At 39.7% G+C, this 17872-nt stretch overlaps 1 protein-coding gene across 1 annotated transcript; it reads right to left on the bottom strand.

The window, feature by feature from the left end:
• Window positions 1–1970: 1970 nt before the first annotated feature.
• On the bottom strand, window positions 1971–5317 carry LOC124868680 (homeobox protein Nkx-2.5-like). The gene is made up of 2 exons (XM_047366181.1): window positions 4683–5317; window positions 1971–3035 (listed from the first exon to the last, which is right to left on the bottom strand). The coding sequence occupies exons 1-2, from the start codon at window positions 5098–5100 to the stop codon at window positions 2389–2391; spliced, it is 1065 nt and encodes a 354-aa protein (XP_047222137.1). The 5' UTR covers window positions 5101–5317; the 3' UTR covers window positions 1971–2388.
• Between the last annotated feature and the right edge of the window lie 12555 nt (window positions 5318–17872).

Below are 17872 nucleotides of genomic sequence, written 5' to 3'. Positions count from 1 at the left end.
CATTTCAGATCCTTGAACATCTCACTCAGTAAAATGCTGCATAATTGATCCAACATAAATCCATCTCTCGGCTGATAAACCGCTTCCCATTTCACATTTACCCACCTGTGTCAACAATGGAAAAATGTTCTATACAAGGAATGTTCGAGGCCATTAAGTAGTAGGTATTAAACTTAATTAAATAAACATAAAACCTATGAATTTGTAAATGTGATTTTCAGTAAGGGTTGAGCTTTGCTTCGCCAATGAACGGCACATCTCCGGGACACTGTTTAAAGGCTGCTTTATTATCATTTATGCCCTAATCACAAAACAGTTCTAATTTTTTCGTTCTTTTAATTAAGAAAGGGCAAATCAGAAAATTTAAGATGAACCTAATAAACAGAATTTAAGTCATATTGTTATATTTTTAAAATCGGTTGAAATTTCGTAGACATTTATTTATATTTACATTAAGAAAGCTATTAATGCGTATTTTAGCTCTTAAATACATCCTCTCTAATTAGAAATATTAAGTTAAATCTACACAAATATGCAAATTTGAATAGGATTCTAAGATACTTCAGCTCTTAAACAGTCGGTTTTTCTCACTCAGTTCTATAAATAAAAGGAAAAATCAAACCTGGATTTCTTTTGATTTAAAGACTTAATTTTCTGTAAAATACGCAGCTCAACTTATAGGATTCTAAAAATGAAAGATCAATTTGCAGTTACAGAGGAAAGGTATTTCGACGGAGAACTTTTTAGAGCAGTAAACTGAAATTAACTACAGTGTTTAATAACTGGGGTCGAATTGAAATGTAATTGACCTTGAATCTGTCTGTATGATTGGATTAAATGGAAACATTACCTGTGTATGTAAATGAGATGTTTTTGTAACTTGCCTTGAGACAAGGCGCTATATGAAGAAACTGGACTGAATTAAATCAGTAGTCGACCATTTCCAAAGTTCTTTTGCGCAGCTAAAAACATACAAAATTTTAACTTGTATTCCGAACGCATATGCCTTCCTGAACTTTTATTGAGTTTTTTTTTTTCATTGCGTTTTATTTTAAGGAATTTCATTTTCAAGATATGTTTGATTTTGGATTTTTGGAGCAGGAGTTACCTGTGAGAAAGAACAACTTCGCTCTGGCCTGAAATAACGCCCTGCCTTGGAAATAATAAGAACACCAACCTCCTCCCCTCTTCAAAAATGTTCCCGTCCATTTTCCTCATCGGTTTAAATGGTGAAACTTGTAGCAATAATACCCCCTTCTTTCAGACAAACGCCTCCCTGCTGTCTTCACCTCCAGTCCGGCTGCCCCTGAAGCCTCTCGGTTGGGGATCTCTGCAGAGCTTTTCTTGGCTGACAAAAAAAGTGAGAAAGAAAGGAAAACCCTCCTGAAGGAGAACAAAAGTGACCACATTTTCCCTCCGTGTCCCCTCCTCCGTGCAGAATAACCGGCTGCCTGTCGCTCAAATTGGAATATTAGGACGTCAATCTCACGGCCCCGGTGCGCTTTTGTCTTTGCTGAGTGGCCAGCTCTGCCTACCACACACCCTTTGTCCGACAATCCAATAAGAGCCATTATTCCTGCTTTCCAAGCCCGGCTGCAGTTCGCTCTTCGGGGGTATTTTAGGTGCTTAATCGCGTCCTTTTAAGGAACTCAAATGGAGAAACACTTCCTCCTTTCTATGCGCCTGGCACCGGGACAAAGAGTCCCCGTGGTCCGGCCTCCTCCAGCAGCTCCCCTCTTAACGTGTTTATGTAATATTCAGCTTCCAATTTGCAGCAGTGCATCTACATTTCTGACCCCATGGAGGTGAAACATTTTGTTTCGCTTCATGCAGTGCATTATATTTATATTTGTGTATTTAGGCATTCACATAACCCAGTTTCTTCTTTTTCTCAACACCACGTTGAAAGTTAAGGAACAAGTTCAGAAACCTGAACTGAATATCGTCCAAGTACACAATCAAAAGGCACCGACTCTTTAATATTTTATTTGAATAAATGTGAATAGACTAACAATTCTCTGTTGAACCAAAACACTTTCCGTCTCTAAAAAAGTTCAACTTTAATACCAAATATTTAAAAATCTGTTCGGGGTTCTGATAAGCGAACGCAAGGTGCGTGCGCATGTTTCCCTCTGCGCCTAAGTCTTGCAGCGCTAAAGAGGGGCACACATTCCTGGACCAAAAATGAGAATTTCTACCTTGCAGTGACATTCAGCTTTCACGGAAACTTTCCTTATTTTAACCGTACAGGTGAATCCACACGCATCTGCAGTTAATACTGCCGTTTAGGCATTTTGCACCAAATGAGTTGATAAAAAAATTAAAGATTTTATGAAAAAAAAAAGATAAAGTTTGATAAAAAAAAAGGACACTTGTGGTCTGGGGAGGCTACCAGGCACGGATCCCCTGCAGGGAGCCCTGACAGGATGTAACCGCGGTCCCTTGATGTGTTTGGGCCTGCGAGGAGCCACTGAGGCCGCTCACGTTTCCCAAGTTCATGTTCATGAAGGCGTTTGGGGTGTTGGACGGCGGCAGGGCGGGGATGCTGGTATATGAGCAGCTGTAGTTGCTGTTGTAAGCCGGGCTGCTGTAAGTGTAGGCCGGGTATCCGTTATAGCTGTACGGGTTGGAGCCGTAGGGCGCAGCAGCGGCTGCATAGCTTTGCGCACCGCCAAGGCACGGCTTTCCGTCTCTGACCAGCACCGGCACGGCGACGCGCCGCGGCGGAGGCGGGTGGTGCTGTTGCCCGGCCGCTTCCAGAGACTTGTCCTGCCGCTGGCGCTTGCATTTGTAGCGGCGGTTCTGGAACCAGATCTTCACCTGGTTGGACGTGAGCTTCAGGGTGGTCGCAAGGTGCTCCCTTTCGGGGGCGGACAGGTAGCGCTGCTGCTTGAAGCGTCGCTCCAACTCGAAGACCTGCGCCTGGGAGAAGAGCACCCGGGGTCTCCGCCGGCTTCTCTGCTTCTGCACCGGCCTCTCTGACTCACCTAGCCCGCTCTCCGCTGCCTCTTCCCGGGACACCAACCCGCAGTTCTCTGGGTGAAACGGGAGAGTCAAGTTATATCATTGTTTGACATTTTACTGTCATATTTATTAAGTGGAAAATAAGAGAGGAACACAAGTAAATATTTTGGTTTTGTCTGCAAAATAACAGAAAAAGATCTTGCATCTCAGACATCTTTGATGTAAAGGAACCCAAGATTTCAACAGCGCCGAAAAGGTGAAATGTTACATCTCACCACAAGCTGTAACACTTGCTAAAATACTGCTAAATGTCAATTATTCAATACAAATCCATACATGGGCTACTGCAGATAGACGCTGGAAAAATCCCACATTTGCCCATCTGTTATGTGTCAACAATGGAAGGATACACTTAAAAAATGAAATCTGGAGAGCCTTCGGTATTAGGCTATTAGGTTTGTAAATGTAATGTTCACGTTTGGTTACAATCTGCAATAAATCTTCTAACGTTTGAAATAGAATTTAACTAAAGATGTTGGTCCTGTCAACAGTCATCTTCTCTAACTTTGTGCAGTTTCCAGCAGCTGATTTCTTTTTTTAACGTGGAAGGACAAACCAGATTAGGGCAAATTATCTCTAACACATTTATTTAGGCAAGTGCCTTTTTGAAATGCCTGTAATTTATCTAAGACTATTTCTTCTGAAAAAGTTTCAGTTTTACAGTCCACCTAAATAAATTTGGATAAAGTAACTTTATTGGTTAAATTCCGAACACTCTGCTTTGTCAGTGTCGGTTGTAACTTATTAATATGATTCATTTTTGTTGATGCGAGTTTTCTGCCATTCGTTATTTTTTTTATTTATTCCTAATTGTTTATTCTGTAATTCAAGTCCGACTAAATCTTTTTTTTTTTTTTTCTCTTTTTAATACCAAGATGGCTGCACGTTTGGAACCTGAACAGTTGATCTCTATCCCGTCCGCGCTGCAGTCTGTGTTTATCAGCTCTACTTCTCCGTGTCACTTCTTTTACAAGCCTCTTTAAACTAATTGTCGGTTTATGGTCCACACATCATAACAGAGCCCGGAGTAAGAGGAGCGCAGCTGAACCACTAGAAAGTGTTTGACATGTGCACACTTCCCTGGATCTGTCTCACTCTTCTACCATTTGATAGCTCCTTGTTGGACTAATGTGGGCCGAGCAGATCCTGCTGCTCTGCGGAAATGTAGGAAAATATCCCTGATTCATTTTCATGGGTTTTAGTTAGATTTTATTTATTTATTATTAAGCTGTAACTTAATTGTATTTGCTTTGTGAGTGTGGGTGTGTGATTTCAAATTGTATCTCACACTGAAATACTCAAGTAAATTCATTAGAAAAAACCCAGCCATGAATAATATTTTATCTGGGATATCCATATTGATTTTTGGATTGAAAATCTTAAAAGCCCATTATTATTAATTATTCAATTTTATCTACAAACAGCTAAACGATATACTGTAATATAACATCTTCAATTATTTATTAAAAACGTTTTGACCAATATCGGTCTCTTCCGTCAGCTGTGACAATAGAGAGCTCCACATAAACCAATCTGTTGAAATGAATTTGCCTGTAAAATATTTTACCCTCTAGTTGGTAGTCAAATGATTCTACTCTTTAACCGTATTTACTGAAGCTCCTGACCTTCAGATACAGTATGGATGTATTTGAACTCACTGCCCTCCTGCGCCTCCAGCTCTGCGGCCTCCAGCTTGGCTCCCTGCAGCCCGGGATGGACGTACATGCTCGGGGAGAGGCTCGGGTCCCCGCGCTCCTCGTCGCGCACTGCCAGCGCGCTGAGGTAAACCAAGTTGTCCTCTCCGTCGGAGAAGGACGGGCTGTCCCGAGGCCCGGCCAGCATGCAGGACGGTGCGCTTTGGAAATGCTGCTGCTGCTGGGAAGGAGAGCGAGTCAAGTGCTGCTGGCTGTGGACGCGGTGCGGGAGCTCCAGGGAGCCGGACTGCTGCTGCTGCTGCTGCTCCAGCTTGAGGATATCCTTGACGGAAAACGGCGTGGAGGTGAGCGGGCTCTGCAGCATCATGTCATCCAACTCCAGCTCTCCGGCATCGGCGAAATGAAGCCCGCCGAGTAACATGCACTCCCCTTCCCCTGTCCCCGATGTTTCTCTAGCAAACAATCCAGCTCATCAGCTTTGGTAATTGGAGGTCCGCTAAGCTTCTAGAATCCTTCATGGCCATAAATCGCGGCAAATCACGGCCATTATCGCCGGGTTCGTCCATGCATCCCTCCTCTCTGACAGATATAATGTCGGGCTTTGTGAGGGGAGTTCGGACCGGAGTGTTGGAGCGTCTCTGCCTCTTTTTGGGGAGAGGGGGAGGGGTGTGCGTGAGATAGAAAAACGCTGCGAAGGTGGGGAGACCGTGACGTAACTGCTCGCTCCCCAGTTTTATTTTCTGCATGAAATAATCTGCTGGACATGGTTACAAAAGCTGTCTGTGCGCGCTTTTTGGACACATTTCATGCGCGGATTTTGTTCCAGGAAACACTCCAACTACATTGGTTTGTACACTTCCACTATGGCTACATTCACCTCTTTAGACTTCCATTTCTAGCTACAGTTCTTGTGAGGGTTACTGTAGAAATCAGGTTTCCTCCTAAAGAGGAGGGCCACGTCCAGCAGCTTGTGAAGGCCAAGGTTTCCCAAAGTTCATTGCTTTTCAAACTTTTCTCTCCTCTCCTTTTGTGCGTGCAAGAAGGGAAACTTATTGAAGAGACATTGAAGTTTAGCTCAGTATCACATTTTATGGTCACATAACCCTTTCACAAACAGGCCTGCTGGCTAAACACCCCAAAACAGCCGTGAACACTTTTGATTATCACAAAATGTTTTATCTTTTTATATTTCAAATGAAATAAATTCCATGCAGTCTGTCAGACTGTGGCAGAGGCAGACCTTGCATGAATGCTGCCTTGGGCGAGCCCCTCTGTGCTTGGGTAAAAGGTCTGAAGATCCACAGTGACATGACCTGGATTAAGAATACCACGGTGTCATGGTATGCGAGAGGCTCCATCCATATTTACACAAAGATTTAAAGTCATAATGTATGAAATAGACTGTTTCTTGTATTTACAGAAGAAAACATAGTAAGTAGCATGATCATTATAATTCTACAAATAACATTTATTTGTTATTGTTTTTAAAGCATAGACTGACAAAGAAAAAACAGCTGAATTGAGTTTCAGTTTTTAACCTTTTATATGACAGAATACAGTTTTGCTCATCTGTTCTCTGCAGTGTAACATACAAAAGCTGATGCTAGCTGGTTAATTAGTCAGACTAACTGCTATTTCGCCCAGCCTTATGTGCTGCTTAACAAACACGCTGCTGTTGCTTATTAACTGTTGTTTTAAAACAGTTTTAACTTAATAAAATGTAAGGCTCCCCCATGTTCTCTGGCATATTTAGAAGAACCTAAAAGAAAATACATGATGGGAACGTTTTTATTGGTTTAGAAAGTGTAACCTCGATGCTGATAAATTCCCATTCTGTCATCATTGGAGAATAAGTTGTTCCAGTTTGATCTGCAACTTTCATGCGTGTCTCATTCTATGTTTGACCTGATACCAAAAAAAAAAAATAAATAAATAAAATAAAATCCCAAAACATCTAACATACTGTTTTTGTCTTTTTAAAGAATAAACGTTTCATTTTAAATGTTTTACCCGGTCTTTGTTCAGTGTATAATAATCCACTTGAGGTTTGCCTAGTAAGTATCATAGATCTGGATCTGGAAGCAATAAAATTCACTCTTGATTTAAAACAAATAGTGAAATAACCCTTTAGTTCAGCGCCGGGTATGAATCTGGACTCATACCAACACCAGTGTCATTATCCAGCGTTATGGGCATATGTTCTTCCAGTGCTTGACAGTGCTCAACACATGAGGGGTAAATAAATGAATTTACTGGACATGACAAAAAGCAACATGAAACTGTTTGGAGCTTCATCTGACTGAACTGTCCCTGCTCCCTACCAGCCGTGCAGCCCGCTGTCCTCCTTATCTCGCCTGTCGCATTAATACCCACACTGGACCGATAAGCAGGGCCCCCCGGGGCAATTAAAATTCCTCCAAGAAAACCTATCGACGATTTTAGCGCTGTCTAATCTGCTCCTATCAGCCCCTTTCCGCTTTGCTCGCCTGCTTGTCACCCCTCCACCCCACTCCACGCTATGTTTTCCTCCGCAGGTGGACTCAGTTCTACTATCAGAGGTACAACTTCATGTTCCAGGCAGAGGAAGGTTTTATCTGGCAATCAGGTGGACTCAGAACTGAACTTTTTATTCGGATCCATTGATTTATTCATTACTTAGGGATTTCTGTTCCTCTCTGTAAATTATTTATCCACGTGGATTCATGAAATTACCTGAAACTCTTTAATTATAACTTACTTAAATCCATTAGCTGGTTCTTGTAAATCTGCTTTCAAATTCATCTCGTTGATGTTCTTGGAGAACTGGAACATCTGTTAAAATGAAAAGTCCTGCGGTCTGAAGCAAGAGAAAGCTTTACAGGACTATGGGAGAAGCTGGAAACTAATTTAATAACACTCACCAAATAAACAATTCATAAAGATGCACATTATAATGAAAATAAATTCATCAGTAAAAAAGAGATCATGTTTTATTTTAATGTGTAAAATGTTGTGCAAAGACATGGGCCATTGCAATCACCTTGAGAAAAATTCAGCGGTACTGCATTGTACCTGCTCTTAATCAAAAACAAAACCAACTAGCTATTTCTACTGCTGCTAAAGTATTATAGCATATTAATTATTACACTAATAAAAATGTTGTTCAAAATATATATTAATGTTTTATTTGGATATGTCAAATTGAGAAAAAAAAAAGAACCAAATCACTGATAAAGTGAATTTTATGCAGAATATTTTACCTTCTGGTTGTTAAGCTGGTTTTGCATCACACTGGGAGCCCAACATGCTGATATTAACAGGTAAATTAGTTAAAACAGTACCATAATAAGAGTGATTGGTGGTGTCCACACAATGTTTTTGTGCGACAAACATTATCCCAAACAGCTGAATTTGTCTTTGCTTTAAACAGTCTTCTTGCGGTCAGCTGACCAGCAGTGTGCAGCAACAGGAGTGGGAGGGTCAGTGCTTTTCCTCTATCCTTCACAAAGCCAAAGAAAACGTTTGCCACCCTAGCATCTCATTAAAATATATATGAACTGTGCAATTCCATTTAGACACATATGGTTTTATGTTAGCATTCCTTAATACTGGTAACTGGACAAACTTGTATTTCTCCATTTGTACCTGTTCTTCACTGGCTCTGTCAGAATAAAACCAGATTCTTCTCAACGCCCTGACTGACTAGCCACAATGGCTAGCTATAATGTCCTAATTATCTGAGTGTTTCTCTACAGATCACTTTGCTCTCAGGTTGCAAGTTTTTTGCAGGTTTAGCTTTCTAAAAGCAGGATTTGTTTGAGCAGCTTTTGTTTGGATCCAGCTCTTAGTTTCATCAGGAATGCAGACACCCTGTCTACTCTTTGGACTGGGGTTAAAACTTTCCTTTTCATAAAACTTATAGTTATTCTGTGACTGCAGTTATCCTGAACTATCTGGTTAGACTGCTGTAGGACATTCTACCTGCCTCTCATGACTTTAACATTTTTTTTTTTAACTTTCCATATATGTATTTGCTTTTACTTCCCGTTGAAAGGGAAATGTTCTTTTCCACTGTTGCCCTGTGCTTGCCAATGGGTGGTTGCTTCCAATTGAAATTTTGTGAAATCTGCTGGTTTTCTTTGATAGCTTTTAAATCAGTGCACCCTATGAGAACAGAGAGATCACAAAAATCCACAGTGGCCAACCATTAGATTGTGCAGAAGTTTTCATTATTTATTCACTCAAAGTTTAAGAGGAGTCATGTCTTGACTAGTGATTGCTCCAGTTGATGACTTGTGCCTCTTTAAAATGGTTATGTTGTACTCTGAGAAGCAAAACTGATTTTTTCAACATCACTTAGGTACAAATGTGTTTTTAAGTTTCTTCTGTTGTACAGCTTTAAAAAGTGAGCTGCTCAACAGTGTGAAGAATTATCACATTGTTTCCATCCATGAGACATAGAATTTATAATGCTATAGTCTCATGTTTGGAAAAAATATTTTAAATGCAGCTGACATTTAAAATACTGAATGTGATGCAAAGTATTTGAATCAGATGGATTATGTGTATTGCGGTAAAGCAGTAATCCAACTTCCACGTGTAACAGAAAAGTATTGTGCTTCTATGTTTGTGGCAAGTATACAAGTTTATAATATATATACCCTGACAGGTTGGAACATTTGTGTTTGTGCACAAAAGTCATGTTGCCTAAGTGAGCTGATTGCAACTCTCAGAGTGTCTGATTCAGGAAGTTGTCGATCTCAGTCATTTACAGTAAATCATTCCTACCCCTGGCACTTTACAACCACAGACTTTAATGCATTTTACTGTTTTTTTGTGATGATGAAGATGGATAAGTAGTGGGTAGTGGCGTAGCAGTAGAGTGTGCGACCCATATACGGAGGCTTCAGTCCTCGACACAGTTGTCCCGGGTTTGAGTCCCGACCCCCGACCCCCGAGTACTGTGCTGCATGTCTTCTCCCTCTCTCCATCCCACTTCTTGTCTGCTTACTTTCAAAAAATAACAAAAATAAAAGGTCACTAGTGCAGCAAAAAAATATTTAAAAAATCGATAAGTAGTGCACAATTGTGTCTGGGAAGAAGAATGATCAATGTTTGTATTGCATGCAACCAATTGCCTTCAGAAGCCAACTAATTAGTAAAACAAATTCCACCTGGAACATAGTAACATGATTTTTATTGTCCTTACAGGGAAGCTTGTTGCAGATTGCTGTGTGCCTGTCAAACCAACAGTCAAACATAGTGGTGGTAGTGTTAGTGTCTGGACTTGTTCTGCTGCTTTAAGACCTGGTTGGGTTGATGTAAATGATGGAAACACGAATTCTGCTCACTGGTTAGAAAACCCTGAAGGTGAATGTTTGGCCATCAGGTTTCCACCTTAAACTCAAAGGTCTTTGGGTTAAGCAAAAAGACAATGATCCAAAGCAAAAACGGCCCACAACAAAAGAGTGCATCAAAATTTCTCCAACGTGATGCAAAAAACTGATCAGTTTTCACTCATTGCTACCAAGGGCAGAATCAGCAGCTATTAGGTGTAGGGGGCAATTACTATTTCACTCACACTTAGACTGGTTTTGTTTTTTGTTTTTTTCTTTCAGTACATTAAATCAACGATACAAAACTGCACTTTCTCTTTACTCAGGTTATGTTTTACTGATATTTAAATTTGTTTGATGATCTGAAATATTTAACAGTAACGAGTCATTTACGGGTAATTAGGTTCTTACAGCAATAAATGCAAGAGAAAGTCATTGTTGGGAAAAAGCCATTAGAACTCCCTTTTACAGTCAAACATGACCATCATAGCATTATGCTAGGGGGATACTTTCCTTCAACAGAAACTAAAGAGCTGGTAAGAGTTGGTGGTTAGATGGATGGAGCCTCTTACAGGATAACCTGTGAAAGGCTGCAAAGATTCCAGATTGGAGCAGATGTCTGGCTTTCAGTAGGACAACAACCCTGAATATACAGCCAGAGAGAAAATGTAATGGCTTGGATCAAAGGATATTTATATGTTAGAATGGCCCAGTCAAAGTCCAGACCTAAATTCATTCTCTGGCAAGACTTAAAAATAAAAAGCTGAGCTTGAACTATGAACTTGAAAATGCAGGAACAGTAGTCCCTAGATGTACAAAGTCAGTGCAGACATACCTGAAGACACTTGCAGCTTTAAGTACAGGTCCTACAAAGTATTATCTCAGGGAGGCTGAATACAAATCCACAATTTGAAAACAATTATTTTTCTTCTCTTACACGATCATGCACTATTGTGTCTTGGTCTTTCACATAAACCACAGATAAAATAAATTTAAGTTTTTGTTTGCAACATGACAAAAGGTATCATTTATTGCTTCTCAGTCTCACAAATATGTCTAAAAATGGTGTAACGAATGAGCCTAACATATACTTGTAGATTCTTTGCAGATGAGACATCTTGTGAAGATTTAAAGGGAGAAAAAAACTCAAAACCAAATGTTTTAAATGAAAAACAATTGAAAATGCAGTGCTGACGAAGTTTCAATGAGCTTTGGCAAGCAGCCAAACATATTTTGAAATCTGAAATGTAACGTGCATTAATATGCTTCTTATATGTAGACATATTCTCTCATTAAACAGTGAAAATGTAGATGTAAGCCTAAAAACTGGTGCTCACAGGCCATTGTAGACCTCTGCTGGCTCTGTGTCTGTGTGTGTGTGTGGAGGCCTGCAGGTTGTAAATATCTCGGTGTGTGCTGCTCTTTCCAGGGAGCTGGAAACAGGCTGATATATGTGTGGATGTCTCTGCATAGACTCCACGGCGACTCTGTCCAATTCAAGCCGCATCATCATCAACTCATCCTTGTTAAAAAAAGAAAAAGGCAGGATAGTGTTTAGACTGGCACACAGTCGCCTTCAGTCATTTAAATAAGCATTAAATCCAAAGACGCCAGGCTGAGCACTGTTTTCTGACTGTCAGATGAGTGATCGCTTCAAAAAGATAATATATACAGCACCATGAAAAGTATTTGCTCCATTACAGATTTCCTCTGGTTTAGTTTTTTTTTTTTTTGGTCATATTTCACCTCATCAAACATATTTTAATATGAGACAAAGATAACCTGAGTAAATACAAAAAGCAGTTTTCAAACAATTTCATTATGAAAGAGAAAACTATCCAAATCAGCTTGACCTTTTGTGAAAAAGTATTTCCCCCCTAAACCTCACAACTGGTTGAGCAATCCTTGGCAGCAACAACTGCCATCAAGCTATTGGAAATACAAGCGATGAGTCTTTACATTATACTGGAGTCAAAGTCTGGTTTTAACTCCAGACTTTGACCAAGCCGCTCTGAAACCTACATTTTGACCATTTACAGCTGGACTTGCTGATGTGTTTCGGATCATTGCCCTGCTGTGTAACCCAAGTGCCCTTGAGTTTTAGTTCAGAAACTGATGGTCAAAACATTTTTCAGAATTTTCTGCTATTGTGCAGAATTCAAAGATCCATCAGTGATGACAAATCTTTCAGGTCCTGAAGAATCAAAGCAGCCCCAGATCATCACACTAGCCCTACCATGTTTCACCATTGGGATTATAAATGCTGGGTTAGTTTCACACCAGATATAACAGGACACACTTTTCAAAGATTAAATGAGCTTTTGTTTTGTTTCGGTCAGCAGTGGGTTTGGTGTTGGCACTCCACCATGGACACCATTTATGCCCAGTCTATTTGTTATTGCTGAATATTGTAAACTGACCTTAACTGAGCCAAATGAGACATGCAGTGCTTTAGATGTTGTCCCAGGTGAATGAGTTGTCATTGCACTTAGAGAATAATTCAGTAGGCCACCACTCCTTGGAAGGTTCACCACTCTTCCATGTTTTCTTCATGTTTGGATACAGGTTCTCACCGTGCTTCTTAGAAATGATTTTATTAACCTTTCCAGACCGATAGACGTTAATGACTTTGACTCTCGTCTGTTCTAGAATTTTTTTAGATGATGATCATACTTTAAGGTTGTCATGCAGCTTCTGTTTAAGTGATTTCTTCATTCTACGGATCAGGTCAGTGGAAGTTAACCAAAAACTGTGGGAAATAAACAAACAAAGATCCCAACAAACAAAGGCTTCGGTTTAAAGGAGTGCAATGTCTTCAGAATAAAACCATTTAAAAAACATAATTTGTAATAAGTAATGATTATATTTTGCTGGTTTTGGAGGCACCTACAATACCGGTATTTTGAAGTCTGAAAAGTTACCCCTAAAGACTGAACATTGTAACAATTCTGCCAATTGGAAGTAAAACTTTTGTTGACTGAAAGCAAATAACCAGTATATGATGATAAACTGAAGGTCCAGCACAGGAGCAGTTGCTGATTTTATCTTTGTTCCTCCAAATCCTGGAGCTTTAGGGAGCCTATAGGCTTCTGCTGTCTACTTGTTTTTGCAGACAACTGTCTTCAGCTCCAATAAAGTCATTGCTAACTGCGTCAGTAGGAGAAAATACCATGAAGAAGGTGGATGATGTAAAGTGGCTAAAGAGTCAAGCTGTCCAAATAACTCTACAACATTAAAACAATGGCAGCTCCTACGTGCGACAGCTAAAGCAAGCAATTAGAAATATACCTGGAAGCTTGACCAGGCTAAGCCCTAAAAGTTCTCTATGATTTGTAAAAGTATTGTAAAAATAAGCTTAAACTAGTAAAGAGAAATAACACTCTTGTGTGTTCTTGAATTTGTTTTGCTTAGGAGTCAAGCTATAGGGTTTTGTTCCATCTGGAAATGATGCTGAGCAACTTTGTTGAGGCAGGTGGAATGTCATCTAAACCACAGAAAATAAAGCACGGATGGTGATCTTTGATTCAGGTTTTGATCCCAACCTCATTAGTTTTGAAAAATTTCTAAAGCTAAAAAGACAGTTTTGAACCAGATGTTTCTATGTTTGTCCTAATATTTGAAAGAAAGACTTGACCAGAAAGCTGAGTCTAAATGGAAAAATTATGGAAGACTGACAATAGAAATGTTTTTTTGAAAGACATCCAGAACCAATCTTGTTTGAGGTTTTCCACAAGACATGGAGGAAACACGACAAACAGAGGCTGAAGATGCTGCTCTCAACAGATGAAGTGACAATTTTACTTTCTGACTTACATCCAAAATGTGTGGCAAAAAACTAACAGAGGACATCACACTGAACATTTTGTCCCCCACAGGGAGACATGCTGGTGCAGGGTCATGCTTTGGGGATGCTTTTCTTCAGGAGGGTCATGGAAGCTGTTTAGCTGATGGAAGGTGATAAGCTGAAGGTAAATAGATGAAAACTTCTAGAAGAAAGCCAAAAGACTTAAGGCTGGAGTGAAGTTTGACCTTCCAGCAGTAAAACAATCTTTAACGTACAACCAAAGCTACAATGGAATGGTTCATCTCAAAACATATCTCCCTTTTAAAGTGGTCCAGTCAAACTCCAGAACTAAATCCAACTGAGAACCAGTGGCAAAACATGAAAATTGTTGTTCACAGATGCCAGTCCAATCTGACTGAGCTACAGATACTTCAGAGAAAATAAAAGGTACAATTTTCAGTCTGCAGAGCTGCTAGAGACATAAGCAAAAATACTTACAGCTATAATTGTGGAAAAGGTTGTTCTGGGAAGTTAATTATGTGTTTTTATTATAAATCTTTTATGCCATTGATCATTAACTGGCAAATTATGCACTGCACTTTATCACAAAAATCCCAATGAAATACAATGAAATTAAGGGACACAATCTATAAATATTGTAGAGGTGTGAATACTTTTTAAGTGTAAAGCAGCAACAGAAGTGACTCAAAAACAGAGCCCTGGTGGACTCTCTATGATGGGTTAGTAAATCTGATTTAAAGAAATGCTGAGTGCTGCTAGAAGAAAGATTTAAGAGCAGTTAAATCATTACTAAATCATCCGTCCATAGTCTATATCTGAAGAGTCCCAGAGTATGGGGGTAGGGTTGACAATTTAGAGTAACCAAACTTAACAGCATTAAACTGACAGTCATGTTTTAAGACTGCAGAAAGAACCTGGAGTACCTGGAGAGAACCCATGCATGCACGGGGGAACATGCAATGTCCATACAGAAAGACCCCAGGCTGGAATTGATCCCAGGATCTACTATGATCAACAGTGTAAAAGGCAGAGGTGAAATCTAACAAATGCAAAACCTTAGTCTTTAAGTCTGAGTAAAGCAGTGGTAATGAAGTGAATTATGCCAAAAAAGAAACAACAAAATTCTGTGAAGTAGCAGAAAAGAAAGAAGTTGCTCAGGAGTTGCAGATTCCACTACATACTTCTGGAATCTGTATTGGGAAATTTGTATTGCATGTGGAGTTGCATGGAAAAGAGTGCAGCTGTACAGCAAGAGGAAAGAGGATGATCAATATGTGGCTCTCACACAGCTGGAAATATTTCATAGAAGAACTTCTAACTGGACTTCCTTTTCCATACAAATAGACAACAATCCCTGAAATAGACAAGCTAAAGCTTACCAGAACCTTTCAGGTTAATTTGATTTTGTGCAGTTAAAATTACTTGAATAATTCTGTTAGGATGAACCTTTTCATTCATGATGGTACCAGGAGAGATAAGGTCTGACTGCAAAACTCACCTTATCCTTATCCTCCAGGTAATGATTTATTCTGTCTCACTTATGCTGTTATGTATGTATTCTCCTTATTTATGTAAGGAAAAAAATTCTTAACTTACACATTTCCCAGAGGTTAGACAAACACTTTAAACCAGTCTCCTTTCTGCAGAGGTGTGTGAATGTGTGAGTGTGTGTGTGTGTGAGTGTGTGTGTGTGTAATGGATGGTGGAGGTGACAATAGGAAACGCTACACCTTCTTGTCTGCTGTCATTTGCAGGCCAGCGGAGGCGCCAGGCGGCTGTGGATGGTTGGCTGGAGAGAGAAGAGAGGAGAAGATAATCTCAGCCGGTCCCTTTTAATGTGTTCTTTTTGGACATGTGTGTGTGTGTGTGTGTGTGTGTCAGAAAGAGAGACAGCACAAAGAGAAGCGAAAGGCGTGAGACAGAGCCTAATGCACAACATCTAGTGTTCTATCATTTATCCGTGTAAAACGTGCGCAGACGTGATCTATAAAGGAACGTTTTATTTGATGTGCCCTTTTCTCTTTTTGTGAGATGCAACTTGAACGATACTAATTGAATCATTTTGCACTAAAGAGAAACCTTTCCTGAAAATATTAGAACAGTTTGCTCCGGCCGAACATGCCGGTTATTCGAACCCCTCAAGGGAAAGCTTCGTGCCTGTTTATCCAACAGATGATTCAAAACAAACGTATTTAAGTCTGCTGTAACTAAAAAATCCCAAAAATATTATCTACCAGAAGGATCGGATTTCATAGGACTCAACTGGACCAAGCTGGTTCAGAACCAAATAAAATAATATTGAATATACGGGAACAAATTAATTAAAGGTGAGATGTGAGCATTTTATAAATGAATTTTCTCTCCATAATTCATTCATAAAATACTTCAGTACAAAAAACTGATGCACAACTACAACGTCTGGGTTGGATAAAGGGGGTAAGAATTGGCAACAAATGACTCGGATCCAAATTGGTCTGTTGTCAAAGCGGGTTCCCTAGACAGGTACGAATACATCCATGGTCGGTACGAAACATTTCATTGCAGAAGGCTCCATTTATAAGACCCCTGATACCGAGACACGAAATGGCGAAGGGGCGCAATGATCACCAAGGGCACTTCCCGATAAAAAGTGAGTCCACAAGCAGGCCCAGGTTCGGTGGGCCCTAACTGCTTGTAGGTATGTCAGTGCGGCCAGTTCGACATGGAATATTACTGGTGTTACTGGTCATATACTTTTATGTTCTCTGTAATTCATATGGTGTTTATTGACCTGCATTTTCCGAAATGTACCATCTTAGTTTTTTAATCTTTATTTATATATTTGTTTGTTTGTTTTGTAACAGATTTTTAGATCTGAAAGTCGATCCGAACCACCTTCATAGAACCATCCCATTTTTATTGTTACCAATAATCAGGCTATAATCGGCATCGGCCAGCCTTGAACCTGCTGAATTTCGGAAAAATGTGGTTCTCATCAGATGATGGTGGAGATCATTTGTTGTACCCTGGTTGTTTAAATTTATAAAACATCTTAAATTTGCAGATTTGATAATTCCGGTGGTTTCAGTTAACGTTTTTGTAAATGATTTTAATTACTGTGATGAGAGAATGAGTGCGATAAACTAGATTGCCTGATTGTTTATTTCGTGTGACGTGCTAAAAACGAACAAACTGATATTTTCCATAGGTTTTTAATGTAAACAGTTATAGTTTACAGTAATCTATTTGTGACTCTGTAGAAATTAATTTGTGCTCATCACAAATATTTAACAGTGTTAGAATTATTAAACCTATCATTTATCGGCTCCAGATCATTATCTCTATCAAATAAAATGACACAAAGAAGAAAACCGCGTTTTTATGTTTTGACTAAATAAATATTATCAGCTCACAATTTTATGAATCCATTTTTAGGCAGATCTAAATTGAAATGTATCTTTTTAACGAGAATTTGTGTTCGTTTCTTGTGCCAGAAGATGACTATTATCGGTACTTCCAGTATTAGTCATGGATTTGCGAAGAAAACTTTGTCAGGCAAATTGTTGACCAAAAAGCAGTGCATTTACTGATGTCATTCTTACTGCACAAACTTAAAACCTAGAACTCACAGCTGCGTCACTCATTCCACCGTAAGGATCCGGCTGACTCATTTCAGTAGATCCAGGCCCGGTTCTACAGCACAGCAGTCCACTATACACCAGTAATGAAGATGAAACACATACAAGCATGCCTCCATCAGCTGTGATTTAAAACAATTCATTCCTTTTCAGCCCAAAGGTTCGTTTGTGCGCGTGCGCTCGCGCGTGTTCGGAGTCAGCTCCGTTAATTACGCTGCGTGCGCTCACCCGTGACGTCTACGTGCGCCGCGGGCTGACGTTCAGTGGCCACTGCCACCCATCTGACAACTGGCTCCAAAAACAGCACCATTAAAAGGACTTTTGGAGGGTGTTAAACATCAGCCATTTAAATGATTTAAATTTAAATCAAGTATAGTTTGTGAAACACAATAATGAATAAATTCCGACAGCATCTACTACTTTAATTTGGCAACAAACCTAAACATTTAGATTAGA

This window comes from Girardinichthys multiradiatus, chromosome 5 (genome assembly GCF_021462225.1).
Source record: "Girardinichthys multiradiatus isolate DD_20200921_A chromosome 5, DD_fGirMul_XY1, whole genome shotgun sequence".
Taxonomy (NCBI): Eukaryota; Metazoa; Chordata; class Actinopteri; order Cyprinodontiformes; family Goodeidae; genus Girardinichthys; species Girardinichthys multiradiatus.
This window is presented reverse-complemented; position numbering and strand designations above follow the sequence as displayed.